Source organism: Podarcis tiliguerta (assembly GCF_965153285.1).
Source record: "Podarcis tiliguerta genome assembly, chromosome: 6".
NCBI lineage: Eukaryota > Metazoa > Chordata > Lepidosauria > Squamata > Lacertidae > Podarcis > Podarcis tiliguerta.
In genome coordinates, this window is record NC_139539.1 from 91,105,317 (window position 1) to 91,122,725 (window position 17,409).

At 42.9% G+C, this 17,409-nt stretch overlaps 1 protein-coding gene across 50 annotated transcripts in view; it reads right to left on the bottom strand.

Annotated features, from left to right (window-relative positions):
- The window catches only part of CEP350 (centrosomal protein 350), a 65,651-nt gene extending 48,286 nt beyond the window's left edge, over nucleotides 1-17,365 (bottom strand). For 31 of the 50 annotated variants that reach the window (XM_083446215.1, XM_083446220.1, XM_083446213.1 and 28 more), the window contains exons 1-4: nucleotides 13,068-13,427; nucleotides 5,970-6,055; nucleotides 4,749-4,792; nucleotides 2,911-3,025 (exon numbers count right to left, since the gene is read on the bottom strand). In XM_083446215.1, coding sequence (XP_083302341.1) covers nucleotides 2,911-3,025; nucleotides 4,749-4,792; nucleotides 5,970-6,042 — 232 coding nt within the window. In that variant the 5' untranslated portion in view covers nucleotides 6,043-6,055; nucleotides 13,068-13,427. Of the gene's footprint in view, nucleotides 1-2,910; nucleotides 3,026-4,748; nucleotides 4,793-5,969; nucleotides 6,056-13,067; nucleotides 13,428-16,880 lie in introns of those variants that run through there. The other 19 variants (XR_014512631.1, XR_014512632.1, XM_083446214.1 and 16 more) reach the window with 3 other exon arrangements.
- Between the last annotated feature and the right edge of the window lie 44 nt (nucleotides 17,366-17,409).

Genomic DNA, 17,409 nt, shown 5'->3' on the forward strand with positions numbered 1-17,409 from the left:
CTCAGGAGTACATTAAATAATTCCTCAGTCTCTAGAACGTCGTTTCAAGTGCTTAGAAATAAATGGTAAGGAACTGGAGTAAAGTAACAAACTTATTTTAAAACTCTGTAAAATATATTAAAAGCCTGCATTTCGGGGGTTGCCTGTATTTCAAAAGAACACTTAAAGGACAGCTTGGTGAACTCACTTCCTAGTCAACAGATAAAATTCAACAATAATGTCCACGTTCCCCCCCCCCCCTCGCTGGAAAGTTTATGAGCAAGAATTTTTTCAGATTTTATGCTATTTGTCTAAATGGTAGAACATCCATCATTCCCAGAGGGAAGAGGGAATCATATTACATGGATTACATTGTATTATTTTAAAATTAGCTTTAGCTTCCAATCTCAAAGTATTTTCAATGAGGCCTTCTACTGAACATCCATTTTCCCTAGCCTCAAAGCTGAGGCAAAGGGAACAGTTAAAGCACTAAAAATGAATTGTGTGAGGAAGCAGCCACAGCCCTGTGAGCCATTAACTGAAAGGCCTTAACTATTGTGCCAATGAACTACTTATGAGATCTGGTTCCAAGCAGGGAAAAGACCAGCACCTGCTGTTCTTTCTGCATACCTTCCAGCTCTGCCTTTCTCAAAGTCCTATGGTACACTCCCCAAGGCATGATGCTGATGATAATGATTTATTAAATTTATATACCACCCTTCATTAAAACACCACAGGGTGGTTTACAGCATAAAACACAAAATACTTAATGTAATAATAGTAAAAAAGAAAAAGGGCAATTACCCCCCACACTTAAAAATGCCATAAATTGATTAACAGCTGAAGGTCAGGTTGAAGAGTAAATTTTTCACATGGTCCCTAAAGATATGTAACACTGCTGCCAGGCAAGCCTCCCTGGGGACAGCATTCTATGAATGGGGAATCACTGCAGAAAAGGCCTCTTCTTACGTTTCCCCCCCTTCAGAACTTGCCTGGAGGAGGCACCACAGTTCAAGGACACTGACAAACTGGAACGTGTCCAGAGGAGGGCAACCAAAATGGTCAAAGGCCTGGAAACGATGCCTTATGAGGAACGGCTAAGGGAGCTGGGCATGTTTAGCCTGGAGAAGAGCAGGTTAAGGGGTGATATGCTAGCCAAATCTATAAAAGGATGTCACATAGAGGAGGGAGAAAGGTTGTTTTCTGCTGCTCCAGAGAAGCGGACACGGAGCAATGGATCCAAACTACAAGAAAGAAGATTCCACCTAAACATTAGGAAGAACTTCCTGACAGTAAGAGCTGTTCGACAGTGGAATTTGCTGCCAAGGAGTGTGGTGGAGTCTCCTTCTTTGGAGGTCTTTAAGCAGAGGCTTGACAACCATATGTCAGGAGTGCTCTGATGGTGTTTCCTGCTTGGCAGGGGGTTGGACTCGATGGCCCTTGTGGTCTCTTCCAACTCTATGATTCTATGAAGAAGAGCCACAGATGATGATCACAGGATCTAGGTCAGTTTATATGGGGGAAGGTGGTCCTTGAAGCATTGTGGTCCTAAGCCACAGAAGGCTTTATAGGTTAAACTAGCCCTTTGAATTGGGACCGGAAATTAATTGGCAGCCAGTGCAAGAGGGCCAGGACTGTCATTATATGCTCACGCTGCCTTGCCCCAGTGAGCAACTGACCACTGATTTCTGCATCAGCTGAAGTTTCCAAACCATCCTCAGAGGCAGCCCCACATAAAATACATTGCATTCATCTAATATAAAGATTGCCAGAGTGTAGACAACAGATGTTAAGCTGTCCAGACAGGGGAACAGCTGAGCCACCAGCCAAAACTGCTGGAAGGCGCACTGTGCCACCAAGGCCACCTGAGCCTCAAGTGACAGGAATGGATCCAGAAGAATGCCCAAGCTAAGTACCCGCTCCTTCAGATGGAGTGTAACTCCATCAAGAGCAGACCATCTCCCATTCATCTGGTCTAGGGAACAACCTACTAACAGAGCTTCAGTCTTATCGGGACTGAGCTTCAGTTTATTGGCTCTCATCCAGTCCATTACCAAGGTAATACTCATCCAGCTGATGAGTAAAGATATGAGACAGACTCCAGCCAAACGACTTCAACCATCTAACACAAATGCTCAAATGGACCTTAGTTTTACATAGAATCTGATGTCAGAATGGAAAAGCTGTGATCACCAATTTATTATGACAATGCAGACACTGTTGCCAAGATACTCTACCTTTAACATTCCAAGCATACTATTACCAAGGCTACCTGTGTGCTGATAATGTCATAACAGAGGCATATTTCAAGATTTTGGGCTAAAGAATAAGTTGTTATTTTATAGATGTAAAAACCATCTTGGGTGATTTAACTGGAAAGATAGGATTTAACAAGCTGTTAAATAAATAAAAAGTCCAATGGACACAGATACACAAAAACTGAGGCGCAGAACACCATACTAACATTGCACTACATTTTAATAACCAAGGGATAGTTACATAGATCAGCAATCCCCAACCTGAGCAAAACAGAAGTTTGTTTAGTGTTAAAGCGTGCCAAAATCGTGGCAGAAAACAAAATGCTGTGCTATTACAAGTTTTGAGAAAGAACACACCTGGCTAATGTGTACTAAAAACTGCCCCAAATGATATCTTTATTTTTGTTCTTTATGGTGCTTGTAAGCATCAGTCAACAATGGTAGTGCCCAAACAAAAATTTAAGAAAAAGTACTTCCTAGAAGAGGTAGCTTCTTATTGCAGGAGTTGAGAACACCTACCATTTACCATTATATATCACAGAAGGTTTGCCTCCTGTGCCAAATCTTTTAGTCTTACAATTTGCCAAGGATTGTGTCAGATGGGCATCCCAAACTGGAGTGTGAGCCACCTACAAGCTTATTTGTGGAATGACTCTTCTAATCAAATACATACCTTTCCGACTTATTTTCCTGGTAGTACTTGCGGATGGCTTCTTGCTGTCCATGACAGGCTCCAACACAGCTGTGCTGTTAGGAGCTACTTCCAATTTGTTCTCAATGTGTTGCAACTAAGATGTTGATATATAAGAAATATGTGTATTAGAAATTAAATATTTAGATCACTTCTCACCTCTACAAAAAAGAAGAGAAGCCAAAGCTGTACAGATTGGATAGATTTATAAAAGGCTGAAATGCCTACCAATCAAAGTAGAATGGAGTTCAGTTTGTAACTTTGTACAATCATTAGTCTCATCTAACGTGGAGCCCATGTTAGATTATGAAGTTGAGTTCAAAGTAGGTTTCATTGAAGACGTAAGTGGCATTTTCCAAAGATGAATAAGACAAATATATTTAATATTTGCTCATGTTGAAATATATGCACTAGGAATGAAACTTGTACAGTAGTTTTAGACTCTAGTCTAGATGAAGTACGTACAGGACAGCACATTGCTTAGAGGATCCTGTTCATCTGGCTGCTCCTTGGAGGAGGGGGGAAAGGCTAAATAGCCCACCTTTTAAAAACAATTTCAGGGACTGCAAGAGTGGTTTACACTGCTGCAGCTAATGCAAAACCCTCTTTCTTTCTTTCCATTGTGTTTTTCTTTATTTGCAATATATATCAATGATAAACAGTGATTCATACACAGAATACACAAACACACACACACACACACACACTACTTCCACCTCACAGATGAACCATATGTCTATATAATTACGTTTAACTTTTAACCCATCTTGGTTTTTAAACAAAACTGTGATTCCACAAATCACCATGACTTCTTGGAGGCATATAGCCATGTTCTACTGATGTTGCATAGGTACTAAAACTATGCCAAGATGATTGAAAGGTGGTGATTTTCTTGTTTGTTCGACTCTCTCAGCCATGAGTTGTCAGTTTGTCCATTACGTCCCAAAGCTGTGAGATCCAGATCTCAAACAGGTCTGAATTTAGAGTCTTTCAATGCTTTGCAACATTATAAGCCGTGCAGCAGTTGTCAGGTGAGTAATGAGATCCTTGTGGGAAATTCGTTGAGCAGTTTCTGAATAATATAGTGATAGTGCTATTTTAGGATCCAAAAGGATATCCTGTTTTGTGATAAGGCCTGCTTCATGATATACCTTTTTCCAAAAAAAAATAAAAAAAAAAATGGGGCATTCCCACCACATGCGGATGAATGAGCCAGTGCCATTTTTTCTAGCAAAAGAGGTGCTGGAACTCACTATGAATGCCTCCGTTCTTCTCTTATAATGGCAATGGCACCCACCTGAGTGGTGCTGGAACTGAGTTTCAGTGAGTTCTGGCTGAAAAAAGTCCTGTGTGTGATATTATATTTGGCTTATCAATTCATCGTATATGTTGCCTGTAATTTACAAAAGTTGGGATTTGAGGCAAATTTTCTATAACACAGTGATCTGGCTCAGATAATGATTATTGCAGACCTTCTGCCTGCACATTTCAAAATGTGGTTTCATATCCTGGTCTACTACGGTTAACTAAAGACCTCTTTGTTTGATTGCTTGCACTGCAAATGGAAGAGAAATGGGACCATGCAGGCAGGCAAAAGGCATATTCACCTCTTTGGCTTCTTACATATGTGACCATCCAAATGCGGCTTATATTGCTGAAAGGGGGGCGGGAATATGTATCTTCCACAACCACCTACCAGTTCCAAGTCACACACAAAAATTCTCAATTTTCATTTAATATGTTTAGAACTATGGAAAACTGGTGCATACACTATTCTTTTCACAGGCCTTTTCCTCTTTCACTGCTAAAATAATACTTACTGTTGCATTAGTCTGTGAAAAAGCATCCCGTGCTCTGGTTAAGACTGCACAAAGAAATGAAAGCAAGTTTGTTAGTTTCATGATAGCTTCAATGCAGTGTTAGAAACTGAAATATGAAAGCTAGGAGCTAAATGGCACCTTAAGCCTAGGCAATGGGTGCAACAATGGAATGTCTAGGCACACTTTTTTATACAGTAACAAGAATACAAAGCTGAAAAAGAATGAACTGCAGCTAAAATATTATGTTCATTTTTCACATGGTCTATTCCTTCCCCTGCCCACCCCCCTAATATTCTCAAGAGGGCCTCTTCTCCAGTCTTCAGAGAGTAGCTGGAAGTGGGGGGGGGGGGAAGGTCCTCTTTTCTTTCCACTCTGCAGTTTTTTAATCTGACATCTTAGCCACAGTACTGCGCCCAGAGCTCAGAAACTGCTCACGCTAATGAAATTCCCTGTCGCAAAATGCGCCTAGAACAATGTGAGTTTCGAACACTGCTTCAATGGCAAATATTTTGCATGCTTCAATAATATTTTAAAATGAGTATAACTCAGTTATAGTAGGAATTTTTTGCTTGCATGCATAATTGCTTGACATTATCATTCTCTCCCTTTGGGAGAGAGAAACATTCAGAAGCTCATCCTTTACCTTTTAATTTATGTGATTATATTTTTTGTAACTTATTGCAGTGATACCAAGTGCAGAGGATAACTGCACAGAAATTAGATAATATGTGAAGAAGCAGTCCTTCAAACTCAAAACTGCAGTAGCACTGGCTTATTAAGAGAGATGCTAAGAAAAAGGACCTAACTGGGTAGTCAAAATAATTTGCTTCTGCTACCTTTTTATACCTATGATTCCTTTATTTTGAACAGCTTATTTTCAACTAGTTGTAGGACATATGCAAACAGCTTTAAGAGGATTTTTAGTCAGAGAAAATGCAGCTTCCCTTAAAAGCTGTGACAATTGTGGTTTCAACACTCTTTAGTGCAATTTTTATTGCAAAGTTTGAAAGTGGCAACCTGAATGTGTATTAACAGAAGCTGGGAGTAAAGAAAGGAAGCCAACATCATCTGACCACTTTCCCAGAAACAGTCTTTCAAAGCAGTTCTAGAAGCCATTATGTCTTGCACGGCAAACTGCACCACACAGGCACATGCTGCCAAAATTTAAGAGACAGTCTGGCAAAACTGCTTTCAAACTTAGGCAACAAAATAAATCCGAACCTTTGACGGGGATTCGACTCTTGAACGACCTTGGATTTTGTAAAGGCACATCATTCAACTCGTTCCTCCACATCGTGTCAATTCACCTAAAACACAAACAAATATTCACTAAGAAATCAAATAAAACAAAACCACAAGTGCATACAAAAAGTAAAGCGAACACCATGCACAACTAATGGTTTTTCATCATCCTGGAAAAAGTGACAAGTAGGATGCTGCCTCAGGATTCTGCCCCAGGCCCACTGGTGTTCAACATCTTTATAAACCTGGATGAAGGAATTGAGGGGATGCTCATCAAATTTGCAGGTGACACCAAACTGGGAGGGGTAGTTAATGCTGCAGAAGACAGAACTGGGATTCAATGTGACCTCAAGAGATTGCAGAACTGGGCACAAACTAACAAAATGATTTTCAGTAGGGACAAATGCAAGGTTCAACATTTTGGGCAGAAATAACCAGCTGCACAAGTGTAAGATGGGAGACAACTGGCTTGCCTGCAGTACATGTGAAAAGGATCTTGGTGTCCTGTTAGACCACAAGTTTAGCATGAGTCAACTGTATGATGTACAGTGGTGCCTCGCAAGACGAAAAGAATCCGTTCCGTGAGTCTCTTTGTCTAGCGGTTTTTTCGTCTTGCGAAGCAACCCTATTAGCGGATTAGCGGCTATTAGCGGCTATTAAAGGCTTAAGGGATTAGCGGATTAGCTGCTAAAAGGCTATTAGCAGCTTAGTGCCTTAGAAAAAGGGGGTGGGGAGTGGAAAAAAATCGCAAGAATCGCAAGACATTTTCGTCTTGAGAAGCAAGCCCATAGAGAAATTCGTCCTGCAAAGCGCATTGAAAAACGGAAAACCCTTTCGTCTAGCGGGTTTTCCGTCTTGCGAGGCATTCGTCTTGCGGGGCACCACTGTAGCAGCAAAAACAGCTAATGCTATCCTAGGCTGCGTAAACTGAAATATGATGTCCCAATAAAGAGAAGTAATAGTACCACTCTATTCTGCCTTGGTTAAAACACATCTCAACTACTGTGTCCAGTTCTGGCCACCACAATTTAAGAAGGATATTGGCAAGCTGGAATGTGTGCAGAGAAGGGCAACCAAGATTATCAAGGGCCTGGAAACCAAGCTTAATGAGGAACAGTTGAAGGAGTTGGGTATGTTTAGCCTGAATAAGAGGAGACTGAGAAGACATATGATAGTCATCTTCAAACATCTAATCGGCTGTCACACGGCAGATGGAGCAAGTTTGTTTTCTCCTGCTTTGCAAGCTTTGGCGTCAAGTTACAGGAAAGCAGATTCTGGCTAAGCATCAGGAAGAACTTTCGGATGGTAAGAGTTGGGTTTTTTAAATTTTCTTTTGTTGAAGTAAGATTTAACTGTGGACTTCTCAGTTCCACTCTTAGGGTGGTATCTGACTGAGTCATACTCAGTGTAGACCCAATTAAATCAATATCTTAAGTAAGCTATGAATAACTTATTTCATATACAGTGCTACCTCGATTTAAGAACAGTCCTGTTTATGAACGATTCAGTTTAAGAACTCAGCAAAACCGGAAGTAGTGTTCAGGTTTGTGAACTTTACCTCGGTCTAAGAATGGAATCCGAATGGTGGAAGGTCACCGGCGGTGGGAGTCCTCATTAGGGAAAGTGTGCCTCAGTTTAAGTACGGTTTCAGTTTAAGAACGGACTTCCGGAAGGGACTACGTTTGTAAACCGAGGTACCACTGTATACACCTACTGCTTAATTATAAGAAAAAAACCTCAAAACATTTTGCAGTGGGTCTATGCTGAGTACGACCTACTTGGCTACCAGCCAAAATGACTCCACCAGTTGTCTAAATACTGGGTGGGGAGGTAAGGGACCCCTGGGTGGCTATGTCCATTCAAAGGTGACTACGGAATTGCAGCGCTCATCTTGCTTTCAGACCGTGGGAGCCGGCGTTTGCCCACAGACAGCTTTCCAGGTCATGTAGCCGTCATGACTAAACCGCTTCTGCCACAACGGAGCACCGTGACAAGTGCCAGAGCGCACAGAAACACCGTTTACCTTCACACTGCTGCGGTACCTATTAAACTAGTTGCACTTTTTGGCATGCTTTCGAACTGCTAGGTTGGCAGAAGCTGGGACAGGGCAACAGGAGCTCACTTCGCCATGTGGATTTGAACAGCTGATGAGCAAGCCCAAGAGGCTCAGTGGTTTAGACCACAGCGGTACCCACTCCCTTGTATTCATAAATACTATGAATATACCCACAACAATACTGGGATAGAAGGCAGAAGAGAACACACTGAATCAGGCATATGCTTCACTTCTGTGCCCTTAGGATGCCACTGCCATGCAGAGCATAGAACCGAATCAGAGCCGTATTCGGTGCCTTCTTCTAGTTTGGCACAGAGTAACTCTGTCAGCTGAAAAGTGTAACTGTGAAGCTTTGTGTCCATTTATAAGGCAAGAGGAAGCAAAATGAGATACAATTGAAGGCATACGCCTCAAGTTTTATACAGTAACAGGAATATTGTTGAAAAAAATAGTTGACTCCTTCCAAAATGGATAAGCCATCCTGCGATCTTTGCTGATGAAAAGCAGCATATAAATACAGTGGTGCCCCGCAAGACGAATGCCTCGCAAGACGGAAAACCCGCTAGATGAAAGGGTTTTCCGTTTTTCAATGTGCTTCGCAGGACGAATTTCTCTATGGGCTTGCTTCGCAAGACGAAAATGTCTTGCGATTCTTGAGATTTTTTTTTCGCTCCCCACCCCCTTTTTCTAAGGCGCTAAGCTGCTAATAGCCTTTTAGCAGCTAATCCGCTAATCCCTTAAGCCTTTAATAGCTGCTAATAGCCGCTAAACCGCTAATAGCGCTAATCTGCTAATGGGCTTGCTTTGCAAGACGAAAAAACCGCTAGACGAAGAGACTCGCGGAACGGATTCTTTTCGTCTTGCGAGGCACCACTGTACTTTAAAACAAACGAAGAGAGTCCAGATTAATATTTGTTATACCAGTTTGACTGTAGGGAAGCTTTACAGACACTAAGCTATTTCCTATCAGAGCCATGGGTATTTGTTCATTTACACTGCTGACAACTAGTATAAGGCTGTCACATGAATAAGAATGTGAGCTGCGAGCCAGGACCTCACCCCCAGTTGAACTCTCACTTTGTCCAAAGCAAGCAACTATTCTCTCAAACTCAAATCACCTGTCTATGAAACATAAGGTTAACACCATGTTCACTTTCTGTAGTTCAGAATATGTTTTCTCTTCCTAAACTTAAAGTGAGATTTTTGTTGCATCTGTAGTATTTTATTGAATTTTTAAAATAACTTAGTAGAAGTTATTTCTAAGTAAATATGATTATGCTGCTCAGCTGCAATTCTACGCAAGGGATAAGCTTCAAGACACTCAGCAGGAATTATCTTTAATAAACATGCACAGGATAGCACTAAGTTCCACTGATTTTAATGAAGCCAATGAAGGAAGTTAAAGCAAAGACCAATATGAAAGTGAAGCAGCAAAATCCACAGAAAATGTCTGGGGGAGGGCACCTTAAAGAGGAGCCCTCTTATTGAATGGGTTACTAAACCATCCTTCAATATTTTTTTCCAATGCAGCTTAGAACAAAAATAGAAAATACAATAACATAATAAAAACGATAAAACCACAACAACGCATAGAACAGCAGACAAGAATAACAGTATCAATTCCAATAACAATTCTTGAATAAAGGTATTCATGAGTCACCAAAAGAACATCAATTGGGTATGCCTCCTGGGAAACCATTTTTAATTGACGCTAACTTTTAAAAAGTGACAGGGTTTGAGGGGAATACACCTTTAGAGGTCCTAAAGAAGTCAGATAAGAAACTCCTGATTGACTGGGGAAAGGCAACTTGTTACTAAAATCCAAACCTCCCATAAGAGGGACAAAGCAGCCAACATGACATCAATTTTATAAATAGGGATGTGGGGAGATTCAAGAATTTACAGGTCAGCATCAGTTCCTGGTAGATTATGGAATCATAAATAAAGACAGAATGATTAAGCATACATAATCATTAAACCAGGAGTTGCCTATGTGCAGCCCATGGGCACAATAGTACTCTTGAGGATTTTCCCTTCTGCTTGTGAAGCCTCTGAAACACACAAACACACACACACACACACACACACACTGCCATTCATTGCCCCTTTTGTCATGAAGTGGTGAGGATGGTTATCTTCCCACTCTCCCTTTGAAATAAGCATATAGACTTGATGGAGGAAGTTTCAAGAGTGACACTCTGTTCCTCTTTTAGCATCATGCACTTCCTAGGGCTCAGATGGCACCTGAGCAGCTGAACAGAAAGCAGAGCAATAGTGAGGGGCCAGAAGGAAAGGGGGGGGGGATTCATCTGAAAGATTGGGAGGAGGAAATTGGAGTGACCATAGGTGAGAAAGTAGAGTGTCATACGAGTCAGTAAAATGAAGTTTCAAAGACAGACAAAGTCACTTTCAGTTAAACCTGCATAAATTACATATTTTTTCAAACTACCTCCCCGCAACCCCATCACACCACATATCACCAGCCTCCATTGATGGAACCAAAAATATCATGGCTCCGGTGCTTTTTAATGTTGCTACACTACAAAAAATGTATCTGTTTTTTGATACAGTATTAACTAACTTTTTTTCATAAATGATCTGTGGTCAGGGATGAGAAGCGAGGAAGCCAGCTATATAAATGACACAAAGTTATTCAGATGGTGAAATCCCAAGTATCAAAAGAATTTATCCAAACTAGGTGAACAGACACTAAAAACCACTACAAAGACACTAAAAAGATCAACAATGAAAAAGTGATGCAAAATGGGGCAAAGAAATCCAAACTTCACATGCATCAGGGGTGCCAAGCCGGCCTATGAGCGAGATGAGACCCACAGGGCCTCCCCATCGGATATGTTAGCCCTCTTCCTAGGCTTCCTTTTCTCCTCTTCAGCTCAGCTGTGGCTGCTGAGTAGCTGCTGTGGTTGTGGGAGATTTGGAGTGGGGGGTGGAGGTGAGGTTTGGCAGCTGGGAAGCAGGGAAGGGGTGTGTGGCTGTAGAATCCTGCTGCTTATGGAAAAAGATCGCTCTCTTCCTCCATTGGCAGCTGACTGTGTTTCTGTGCTGCATGCTGAAAAAGCGAAGCCTGCTTCTCAGCACCCATCACAGAAATGCAGCAACCAGCCAATGGAGAAAGAGCACAATCTCTTTCCACATCAGCAACTCTCTGTGTCCCTATGCAGAGCACTGAAAAGGGGAATCTTCTTCTCTATATAGATTTGTCCAAAGCAGGGTGTGTGTGTGTGTGTGTGTACAGATGTGTGTGACTGGGATATGGGTGGATAGATGTGGCTTTGGTCTTGCCCACTTTTGGCTCTGGCCCTATCTACTGCCCTGAAGGTTACTTGCCCGAGAATGTAGTCCTAAGGCTGAAAAAGCTTCCCCACTGCTGACATTCATGATGGGGTCAGAACCAGAAGTGACTAACTAGGAAATCAATCTTGAGGCAAAGCTCAAAAAAGTCGGTGTGCAGCATAAAATAAAACCATGAATTCAATGCTAGCCGTCACATTCAATCAATTTCTTAAGTCTGACAGTGTAATAGTGTGGATGAATTCAAGACACAGCCACATCTGGAATATTATGTGCAGTCCTGGATGCTCAACCTCAAAAAGGGACACTGTAGAATTAGAAAAGGTCCCGAAAAGGACAGCTAAAATTATGAAAAGTGTTTGCAATTTTTTTTGTTTCAGATAACCGTCCATTAAGAGGCATGATAGAGGCTTATAAAATTATGAATGGTGTGGAGATATAACTTTTTCTCCACTTCCTAGAATATTAAAACTCAAGTCACTCAATGAAACTGACAGCTGAGGACAGATAAGAGAAAGCTCTACTTTGCACAATACAAGGTCTATGGAATTCACTGCCACAGTATACAGTGATGGCCACTGGCCTAGGCAGCTTTAAAAGATTAGATGAATGCATTTAGGTCTTTTGGCATGACAGCTAAATGGAACCTCCACATTCAGAAAGCAGCCTGCTACTGCTGACTACCATTTGCTAGACAGCAAGAGAAAGTTTGCTGCCTTCAAACTCTGTCGGGTTCTTGGGGCATCTGGTTGACATGGTGAGAAATGGGTGACATGGGTGCTGGACTGGATGTTTTTTTGATCTGATGCAGCAGAACACTTCTTACAGGAGAGATGAACAGACACCCAAACGGATCCAAATCCATGTTTACTCAGAAGTATTTTAGACCAATGGGCCTGATGTGTACATGCAATTGCAGCCTTAGAAGCGCATAGCTTATATCGAGCCCTTAGACTTTACATTTCTTGGTGGCAGAGACCTGCCTTTTCTTTCTCTCTCATCTTACTTTTTAAAAGCGCACAGGCGAACATGCGTGCCTGGGGTACCTGCCCATGCAGAAACACAGTCTTATGCAGCCTCCCTGTGGCAATTTGCAATCTGAATCCCAAAGTTAGAAACAGCATCACATCTGCACAAACTTCTGAGCCCACATGTATTTCTTCTCCTTCCCAGTCCCAACATCTCATGTTCATCAGCAGGCACTTTGAATAATAATAATTAATAATAATAATAATAATTTGTTATCTATACCCCGCCCGTCTGGCTGCGTTTCCCCACAACTGAATTCCCCACAACGGCCGGGACACGTAACTAACAAACAAACAACAACAGTAGTAGTAGTAGTAACAACAACAATCTATGACGGGCTCCCTGAAATTAAAGGGCAGCGCTTCTGAAATCAGGGCCAGCCAACAGGAAACCCGAAGGCAGAACTTGTCCCTTTAAACCAGGAAGCAGCAGTGACAGCCCGGGCCGAAGCTCAGAGAGAGAAACAGGGGGGCGAGGAGAAGGGAAGCGGGGCACGGGAGGTTCGCCCGCGGAAAAAACACCCACCGACCCCACAGTGGGGCCACCACACCCGGCCGAGGAAGGGCCCCCCCGCCCCGCTCGCCCTCCCTTCATAAAGCCCGGCGCACCGCTCCGGCCTCGGGGCCGGTCCCAGGGCGGAGGCCGGTGGGCCGGACAACCGGGAGGCCTCCTCCCCTCACCTGCTCTGCCGCCGTCTCGGTTCTTCCCACCCGCTTCCCGGCGGGGCGGGTGAGGTAGCCGGTTCATCTCGTCAGCCTCCGGGAACAGGGCGGCGCTGAGGGGGGCGGCGGCGGGCCCAGTTGGCGGCTTCAGCGGCAACGCCGCCGCCAGCCCGGCGCCATTACCGGCCAGCAACTGACACACACAGGGAACGCGCGGGGAGGGGGGAGGAGGAGAGGCGGCGGCGGCGAAGGCGCGCGGCAGGGCGGGAGCCGACCTCCGGAAGCCTCGCGAGATGTTAGAAAGCCGGGGGGGGGGCGAGAGAGAGAGAAGGAAGTGGCCGAGACCTTCTAAACATGGCGGCGGTTCCGGCCCGCCACGCCACGCCCTTCTCCGGACGTTGAGCGGCTGGCTCCGCCCACTTCGCCGGCTTCGCGAGGCGGTTGGGAAGAGAAGGAAGAGGCTGGTAGCGTCTATAGCAGGCACGTTCAAAGCTAAACAACTCTGGGCATTCCTCCCCCCCCCCCCCCAACTCAACAACTCTGTGCAATCCTCCCTTCCACCCACCCTCGGTCCCCCTCCCTCCAATGAAAAAACTGCATTTTTTAGATCGCAGTCGCGGTCCCATGCTGCTAAAACTGCTGGAAACAAGCACAGATGGCAAGTAAAGGAAGAAGTGATCTCAAGGTGCTGCTAGGAAGTGCAAATACTTTTAGTTATTTCAGGCAGGTACCTTTTAGCCTAAAAGGTACCTGCCTGAAATAACTAAAAGTATTTGCACTTCTAAGCAGCACCTTGAGATTACTAAAGATCCAGTGACATTTGCCAGACTTGCATACGCGCCCGCATGGTTGCAACTGGTCTTACTCAGGGTCGGAACTTTTTTTAAGAGTCCAAGAGTCATTACCTTAGGCCTAATTCAAACGTTAGTGTATCAATGCTGGCAAGCTGCGATAGTAAAATGTAGGCATCAAGAACCTCACAGTGAGACCGCTGACTTGGTTCCTTGAGGGGAAGAAATGACTGTTTGTCTTCTCCATGTAACTAACACATTTATCAAGGTGGCAAAAAACTAAACAAGGTAGCACTTGCGGTGCTGACAGCTGCCTCTTAAAAGCAGAAAACTCTCAAATGACAACCCCTCGCATAAACACGTATCAAGGTGCGCAGTATACAAAGCCAAGCCATTTTTGCAGCCAAGGCAGAAATTGCAGGAGGCATTTCTCCCCTTCCTTGGTAGTAAAACTGCAACAAATTAGAAAATATAAAGAAGAATTTGCTACCCTGCCTGAAATCAAATCCCTAAAGCTGCCGCTTCACTCTGCCTAGCACAGTAATCATACTTGCTTTGATCGGACCATTCAATGACTACCCCAACTATGCCTCTTCCCTTTGCATGTTCCAACTTCCTCCATTTGGAGGTTAAGGAAACCAGTTTGCTATGAAAGTCAAAGTACACAGGCTACAGTAAGCGTAAACCATACCTTCCCTCCGATGCCGGACTGGAAGTGTGCTTCAAACTAGAGTTAGAATTCTAAATGACTGTTAGCAGTAGGCCGTTATAGTCCTGATTCAAACAACCACAAACTCATTTCCCAAGCAAATAAATGGGGGGGGGGGGTCCAACAAGACAGAGGCACATTTAATCAATCTGCTATCTACTAGTAACATTGATCTACACAAGCATAAATCCCTCCCATTGATTTCCACAGTTCACAAAAGCAGCCACGGGTTTAATTGCAGCCAAAGTACACAAGATTTTCCCTGCAGAGTCCACATCCTATATCTTAGTACAGAATGGATTTTTTAAAAATGAGAAACATGCAAAAAGGGCACTTGTAAGCATACACCCCAATACAAAATCACTGATTACTCCCATTCCAATTCCTGCAAAAGGCTACTTTAAATAAGATTAATAGGGCACCATTACGGTTTTGAACATTGCATGGCTTGTTTAATTTATTAGTTATGCTGATAAACTAGAAGCCAGTTTCTATAAGTAATTTTCAGAAATGTACCGGGGGGGGGGGGGAATCACCACAATTCCCTACTCACAGTGATTTCTACTTCCCCCTTCTAAATAGTTTTTAAAACCCACTCAAGATTTGCTTTTGCTTACTAGTGAGTGAAACCAAAAGAAATAGACACTCCATTTGCCACAGATTTTGCTTCATTCAGTGTTTCCCTGTTAAAACCTAAATGCCTGCAGCAGAAGACACAAGACAACCCTGGTCCTTTGTGGGAAAGTCATTATTCCATTTTTAAAGTGATCCTTTTTGAGAAAATAATTAGCAGTTTAAGAAACGCAACAAAGCTTTTACCTGCTGGAAACAAGCACAGATGTCAAGGAAGAACCAAGAGAACTTGCATTTTAAAGCTCTTTCGGGTGAACTCCTACCAAGTTCACAAAGCAAGTAAATCGTAGCTGGGCAATCTAAATGCTGGCAGGGAAAGAGAGGAGGGCTGTATGTAAAGAAGCCTGCTATCATTTTACATCATTATTGTGACTGCAAAATATTTGCACTTCTAAGCAACACCTTGAGATTACTAAAGATCCAGTGACATTTGTCAGACTTGCATACATGTACGCATGGTTGTAACTGGGCCAAGTACAGTACTGCAAAGGGAACAGTGCGGCAGTCATTTTTGCAGCCAAGGCAGAAATTGCAGGAGGCATTTCTCCCCTTCCTTGGTAGTAAAAATGCAACCAATTAGAAAATATAAAGAAGAATTTGCTACCCTGCCTGAAATCAAGCGCCTAAAGCTGCCTCTTCACTCTGCCTAGTAATGGCAGAGGCAGCCCATACTTGCTTTGATCGGACCATTCTTTGACTACCCCAACCATGCCTCTTCCTCTTGCATGTTCTAACTTCCTCTCTTTGGAGGTTAAGCAAACCATAGTTTGCTATGAAAGTCAAAGTACACAGGCTACAGTAAGCATAAACCATACCTTCCCTCCGATGCCGGACTGGAAATGCACTTCAAACTAGAGTTAGAATTCTAAATGACGGTTAGCAGTAGGCCGTTATATTCCTGATTCAAACATAACCACAAACTCATTTCCCAAACAAATAAATGGGGGAGAGAATCCAACAAGAAGACAGAGGCACTATCATGAAAACTAAGCCATGGTTTAGTCAGTATGCTGTCTACTAGTAATATTGATCTACACAAGCACAAATCCATCCCATTGATTTCCATAGAAGTTGACAAAAGGAGCCAAGGGTATAAATGCAGCCAAAGTACTCATGATTTCCCCTGCAGTCTACATCCTATATCTTAGTACAGTATGAATTCTTTTTTAAAAAGGAGATAAAAGTGGTGCACACATGCAAAAAGGGCACTTGTAAGCATACACCCCAATACAAAATCACTGATTACTCCCATTCCAATTGCTGCAAAAGGCTACTTTAAATAAGATTAATAGGGCACCATTACAGTTTTGAACATTGCATGGCTTGTTTAATTTATTAGTTATGCTGATAAACTAGAAGCCAGTTTCTATAAGTAATTTTCAGAAATGTACCTTTGGGGGGGGGGGGAAATCACCATAATTACTTACAGTGATTTCCACTTCCCCCCTCTAAATAGTTTTTTAAAATCCACTCAAGATTTGCTTTTGCTTTACTAGTGAGTGAAACCAAAAGAAATAGACACTCCACTTGCCACAGATTTTGCTTCTTTCAGTGTTTCCCCGTTAAAACCTAAAGGCCTGCAGCAGGAGAAGACACAAGACAACCCTGGTCTTTTGTGGGAAAGTCATAATTCCATTTTTAACATGACCCTTTTTGAGAAAATCATTAGCATTTTAAGAAACGCAACAAAGCTTTTACCTGCTGGAAACAAGCACAGATGGCAAGTAAGGGAAGAACCAAGAGAACTTGCATTTTAAAGCTCTTTCGGGTGAACTCCTACCAAGTTCACAAAGCAAGTAAATCGTAGCCGTGCAATCTAAATGCTGGCAGGGAAAGAGAGGAGGGCTGTATGTAAAGAAGCCTGCTATCATTTTACATCAGTCAGATTATTGTGACTGTGAAACAGGGGCGATGGAAAGTTTTCCACTCCACAGTGCTCTTGCACACCCCTCCTAAAAATAGAAAGTGGCAGCTGAGTGCTGCAACTGAAACCAAAGATGATCCATGAACGGCGTTAAAGGAAGCCTGCTGGTATTTTGGGAAGGGCTGCCCTCCACCTGTTGAGGCCGAGATGAGAATTGGCCACACTCAGAAAAATCCATATTCTACTATCGTGGTTTGAAATCGGATAGAACTGGAGGAAGCTGCGAAATGAAATCTGGTGCCAAAAATACTGTGTGTACATTCTTCCTTTTACAAGGCAAACTTTCTATTCCTCTTAGCTGTC